This window comes from Anarrhichthys ocellatus, unplaced genomic scaffold (genome assembly GCF_004355925.1).
Source record: "Anarrhichthys ocellatus isolate YVR2014 unplaced genomic scaffold, GSC_Weel_1.0 scaffold756, whole genome shotgun sequence".
Classification (NCBI taxonomy): Eukaryota; Metazoa; Chordata; class Actinopteri; order Perciformes; family Anarhichadidae; genus Anarrhichthys; species Anarrhichthys ocellatus.
Genome location: NW_022280730.1, coordinates 13,799 through 20,339, shown reverse-complemented (window position 1 = coordinate 20,339; position 6,541 = coordinate 13,799). Strand labels below are relative to the sequence as shown.

Sequence of the window (6,541 nt, the reverse complement as noted above, 5' to 3'; positions counted from 1 at the left end):
ATATATATATATACATACATATATATACATACATATATATATATATACATACATATATATACATATATACATATATACATATACATATATATAATATAACGTGTTCATCATATGTATATGAAGTAATATCACGTAGTATGGTTGACGTCATGAGAAACATTAACTCATCTGTAACATAAAGAGTTAAACTCTCTGAATGAACTAACTTATCGTTAGCAGCTAAAATGCTAATAATAAACACAGTTATAACAATGACTTTGTTAATTATGTTCACGCCGGATTAATAAGTGACTCAAACCCTCGGACCTATCAGTTCTCCGGGTTTGTAGACTTGTGTTCACTTCGTCTTTTTCACGAGTTTGTTTTCATTTAACGGTTTTTTAAAGCACTGTTTGGACGTGACGTGCTTTCCTGTGGAGCTAACGTTAGCTTAGCTCCTTAGGCTAACGTTAGCCTAGCTTAGCTCCTTGAGCTAACTCATCAGAAACAGTTAACAGTGATTTCTTTTTTTATCCAAAAACAAAACACAGGGAAATAATATCTCACATCTGAGCGACGACTTTCTGTCTAAACTGCGGGCTCCTCCAGTCGCTGTCCGGTCCGGGGACCTCCATCACAGAAACAGTTTATTTATTATTTATGAGCTTTTTACTTGAAGAGTTTAATGTTTTCTCTGCTCTTCCTACTTCCGGTCTGAGCAAAATGGCGGCCGCTGTGTTTTCTGATAAAACTCAGTACCGCCGCGTGCTGGACGGAAGTAGTACTAACACTAATACTGGTACTAATACTACACTGTGAAATACTGTTACAGTGAAAGTACTAATACTACACTGTGAAATACTGTTACAGTGAAAGTACTAATACCACACTGTGAAATACTGTTACAGTGAAAGTACTAATACCACACTGAAATACTGTTACAGTGAAAGTACTAATACCACACTGTGAAATACTGTTACAGTGAAAGTACTAATACCACACTGTGAAATACTGTTACATCAGTGGTGGTCCATCAGGGCCTGCAAGGCCTTCTCTGCTGGCCTAAAGAGAATCACAAAGTTATATCTATTTTATAATTTAATATCCATCCATCCATCCATCCTCCTCCTCTTATCCGGCGTCGGGTCGAGATGGCAACAGGCCAAGCAGGCTGACCCAGACCTCCCTCTCACCGGCAACATGTTCCAGCACATTCTGGGGGATCCCGAGGCGTTCCCAGGCCAGCTGGGAGATGTAATCCCTCCAGCATGTTCTGGGTCTTCCCCGGGGTCTCTTCCCAGTTGGACGTGCCTGGAAAACCTCCAGTGGGAGGCGTCCAGGAGGCATCCTAATTAGATGCCCGAACCACCTCAGCTGACTCCTTTCGACGTGAAGGAGTAGCGGCTCTACTCCAAGCTCCCTCCTGATGACCGAGCTCCTTACCCTATCTCTAAGGCTGAGCCCGGCCACCCTACGGAGGAAACTCATTTCGGCCGCTTGTAGCCGCGACCTTGTCCTTTCGGTCACGACCCAGAGTTCGTGACCATAGGTGAGGGTAGGAACGTAGACCGAGTGGTAAATTGAGAGCTTTGCCTTCCGGCTCAGCTCCCTCTTCACCAAGACGGTCCGGTGCAGCGCCTGCTTTACTGCTGCAGCCGCACCGATCCGTCTGTCGATCTCCTGCTCCATCTTACCCTCACTCGTGAACAAGACCCCGAGATACTTGAACTCCTTCGCTTGCAGTAGGCACTCCGTCCCCACCTGGAGGGAGCAATCCACCGGTTTCCGGCAGAGAACCATGGCCTCAGATTTGGAGGTGCTAACTCTCATCCCCGCCGCTTCACACTCGGCTGCAAACCACCCCAGTGAATGCTGGAGGTCACGATCCGAGGAGGCTAACAGGACCACATCATCTGCAAACAGCAGAGAGGCGATCCCGAGACCCCCGAACCTGACGTTCTCCACCCCCAGGCTGCGCCTAGATATCCTGTCCATGAAAGTTACGAACAGGACCGGAGACAAAGGGCAGCCCTGGCGGAGGCCAACACCCACCGGGAACGTTTCTGACTTATTGCCGAGAATGCGGACACAGCTCCTACTGCAGTCGTATAATTTAATAATTTTTCTTAAATACACTACATGTATTATAATTTATAAAAATATTTTCCCAATTATCTTATGTTCTCATTGCACAGCTCCTGTCTTCCTCAGTTGCTCTGCTTCCAGTGCAGCTTGTTTTAAGTAGAGCTTTTATCCAATCAGATTTCACCTCTGTGTCTCTAGGTAAGAACAGAGGCAGAGGCCTGCAGACTCACAAGTGCATCCATGTGCAGTTTAAGTGAATAGGGACGATATTGTTGATTGTCATAGTGTTCAACCAATCAGATCTTTAGTTTGACATGTTGGGCGTATTCTTTGACGTGTCAGAGCCTGCTAGCTGGTCTACAAGTACGTGATTGGTCAGTGGGCTAGCGTGACATGTTGGGCGGTGACAATCCCAATATCTGCTGCCTCTGTGGAGCGGACATTTTCAGCCTCAAACGCATTAAAACGTATTCAAGAAATACAACTGGGGAGGCTCGACTGTCTTCACTGGCGTCCATGAATCAAGAAGGACTTCTTACTGGAACTAAAACACACGGATGTACTGAACAACCGTGAGATTAAACTCTTTATTAACAAAGAAAGGAGGATGGACTTCGTCTTTAAATAGTGAACAGCAGCTCTGGTAAGTTAAATGTGTTTGTTTTTACATCTACAGTAGCTTTAATATGCTTGTTTATATATTATTATTTGTACAACTTGTTTTTATGAAGATGGATTGTTTGGTTTTATATGTGATAGGAACCATGGTTACATCCAATGTTGCTCTGGGGACACATTTAGCCGGTGAAAGTACTACTACCACACTGTGAAAATACTGTGTTGCAATAAAAGTACTACTACCACATAATACTGTAACACAGTATTTCATAATGATAATAATATAGTGCAGTAGTACAGTACTCTGAGTTGTAGTACTGTGGAAAGTACAATATTTACTGCAGAGATGTAGTGGAGAAGTAAAAAAGTGGCATGAAAAGAAAACACTCAAGTACAAGTACCTCAAATTTGTACTCAAGTACAGTACTTTAGTAAATGTACTCAGTAACTTTCCATCACTGTGGATTGGTCACGTCAGCCAATCACAGCGGACGTAGAGAGGAAGTTCATCACATGATGTCATCGTGACATCATCCTTTTCTTCTCTCAGCTCTGTAGTTAGAATATAATTTATATATTAAATACACTTAAATTACCAAAAGTAAAAGTACTCACTGTACAGAATGGCCCACTTCATAATCTGGATTATTATATTGTTGTGTTCTGATTATTGGTGCATTAATGTGTTTGTCTCTTTAACGGTGCAGCAGCTGAGGGTGGGACTCATTTTATCGTCTGAAAGAGAAACCAGATCTGGGGTACTTCTCGGCCGTTAAACAAGTGAAGTACTCTTATTTGTTTGTATGATGATATTTGGAGGACAATGTTCACTGTGTGTTGTTTTTGTTTGTTGCAGTGTTTGTACACAGAATCTACAACCTCCATCTTTGATCTAATCCTGAGAACAAGATGATGCGTAACATGCTGGATAACGTGGATAGAGCGATATGGGTAATGTTTTTTGTCGAGGCGCGTATGAGGAGGATAGAGGAGGAAGAACTGGAGTGTTTCAGGAAGAAACTCACCAGGGATCCAGATCTGACCGTCAACAAGAGCATTGTGATGTTCACCGGCCTTTCCGCTTCAGACGGTCTGAGACGAGGAAGATGGAGGCGGGCGACTGCGCTGTGGACTGGATCAAGAGTCTGGCGGGCAAGCTGGCCGGCTTAAAATCAGTTCCCGCTCTGGCCGGACTCGGAGCGCTGGCCGTCGCCGTCTTCATCGACATCGTTTCCTTCAGTCCTCCCAAGGAGAGCACGAAGGCCGCTCTGCAAAGCGTGTTCGCCGATGAGAAGGCCTCGGAGGTCTGGGATCAGATCGACGAGTGCCTGAAGAGATACGTGATGCACCTTCACGACAATGACGAGCTGACAGGCGACATCCGGCGGATCGAGTGCCTGCTGAGCGTCGCCCTCACCAAGCTGAAGAACTCCATGGTGAGGGACGGGCACATGTCGTCCTCGGCTCTGAAGGCCTGGGTGAACGGAGCGGCCTTCCACGTCCAGATGCTGATTCACCTGGTGAGACTCGGAGGGATTCGAACCTGCGACCCCATAGAGAAACTCCTCTCGACCTACCAGAGCGACCCGGAGACGCTGTTCACGAAGCACAAAGAGCTGATCCAGGCAAAGTGCTGGATCAAATTAATAACCTTCTTACTTGTACCAGTTAGATTTCTGGTAACAGAAGATTCAAAGTGGTACAAGATCGGTCTCTCTGTCCCCAACGAGAAATATCACGAGGTTTATTATGATCAAAGGTACAGCAGACAGAAGGTTGAGATCCAGCAGTACTTCAGGGACGTCAGTCAGAACCTGCAGAAGCTGGTTGATCAAAGAGGCTCCTTTAACGTCCAATGAGAGAGAGGCTGACGGATCTGAAGACCAGAAGAACGTGACCGTTAACACACTGCAGCATCTCATTCCTACGTGACATCAACGTGTCTACTACTACTACTCTGAAGAAATACTCAGTTATAGTAAAATAATGAAGTGTCTTTTGTAATGGTAATGTATTTTACGTAGTATATATTCTACTCAGTATATCGTATTCATGCATAAGTAATTTTGCTCTGAACTCTGTTGAACTTCACTGTCTCTGTTGTGCAGGAGAATTCACCCTTGCTTTTGCACAAAGATAACTAACTGTGTTGTATGAGAATGTTCCAGCACCAAGGCCGTCATTAAAATATGGCAGCTTGTATTTCAATTCACAGTTGTATTTATTTACAGCTTAATCCGTCACATTTTATTTTGAAATTTGTGTTTACATCATTGTGTCTAACCCTTGTTCACGTGTTTCTGAGAGATGTAGTTTAGTTCCCTTGTAAACAAACAAACAATAAAATGAACAAAAGTAATTTACAGAATAACAAAGGGATTTAAAAATAACTATGATTGGCAAAATAAATATATTAAATAACTTCCGGTTTAATCTGTCACGTTTTTATTTTGAAACCCCGGTGTTGCTGCTGAATGTTTCAGAAGGAAAGCGCTCAGCGGGAAACCGCTGTGGCAGAACTCTCTTCTGATTGGGCGATCACAGACACGCTCACTCTGACCAATCAGACAGCAGCTTGGTTCGTATATAGTAGTGGGTTTGGGTCCCGCTGAGTTATTCTTTGGCTCAACCTCAGTAATCTAACATAGAAAGATGTCTGGACGCGGAAAAGGAGGCGGTAAAGTCAGAGCGAAGGCGAAGAGCAGGTCCTCCCGGGCCGGGCTTCAGTTCCCCGTCGGCCGTGTCCACAGACACTTGAGGAAGGGCAACTACGCCCACCGTGTCGGTGCCGGGGCACCGGTGTACCTGGCGGCGGTGTTGGAGTATCTGACCGCTGAGATCCTGGAGTTGGCTGGGAACGCTGCCCGCGACAACAAGAAGACCAGGATCATCCCCCGTCACCTACAGCTGGCCGTCCGGAACGACGAGGAGCTCAACAAGCTGCTGGGCGGAGTGACCATCGCTCAGGGCGGCGTGCTGCCCAACATCCAGGCGGTCCTGCTGCCCAAGAAGACCGAGAAGGCCGCCAAGAAGTAGACACCCGGGACCGGCTGACTAACACAAAGGCTCTTTTAAGAGCCACTCACTTACAACTAAAGAGAAAAATTCTTTAATGCTGAATAATGATTTATTAACCAACTCAATGACTTTACATGATGTGACGCAGTTTAAAACTTGTATGAAGGTAATTTAATATCTGACATTTATACATGTATAAAGAAATATCAAGATGGCTCATATTTCTATGATTACAGTTGTAATATAATGTATAAGAGGTGCTAGGAATAAAAGACTAGTTTTGAAAAAAGAAGCGGGAAGAAGCTGCTGCGTTGTGGCCTCGCCCACTGGAGTTGTCGCCTTCAGTTCTCTACTACGTCCTCAGACGAGCTTTAAATACAGCCGCTTGTTCGTCTATAACGATCCATCATCAGCTGACCAACAATGAGCGGAAAGTTTTCTGTTTCACATGGAAACGTTTGAACGATAACCCGTCGCCATAGACCTCCTCTCCACTATGAACCACCTGGAGCGTTCGTGGTGTTCAGTCAAGTGTTTGTCGACAACAAAAATGAAGTATTTGTTGGACGGACTTTGACATTCTGTGTACTCAGGAACTAGTAATGACGTAGATAATGTGCGACATGTGGCCTAAAGGTAAATGTGTAATATCTGTAGGAGAGCAGGGCTGATGGTGATGTTATCAGGGAAAGGGATTATTATAATACCAGGCAGGCTTTTGGTGATGGATTTCTTTTTAGAGGAGAAAAATGCGGAATAATAAATGTTTATACTTCTCCCGACAAAAAACCCCAAAATCAGTTTATTTAAAAGACTTAGAGAATTATTGTCTGTAGGTTAT

The 6,541-nt window shown here is 44.5% G+C and overlaps 1 protein-coding gene across 1 annotated transcript; it reads left to right on the top strand.

Annotated features, from left to right (window-relative positions):
- The first annotated feature begins 5,314 nt into the window (after nt 1-5,314).
- LOC116376967 (late histone H2A.L3) lies at nt 5,315-5,954 on the top strand. The gene has a single exon (XM_031838479.1). It carries the CDS (start codon nt 5,335-5,337, stop codon nt 5,716-5,718), a length of 384 nt encoding a protein of 127 aa, XP_031694339.1. The 5' UTR covers nt 5,315-5,334; the 3' UTR covers nt 5,719-5,954.
- Nucleotides 5,955-6,541: the final 587 nt, after the last annotated feature.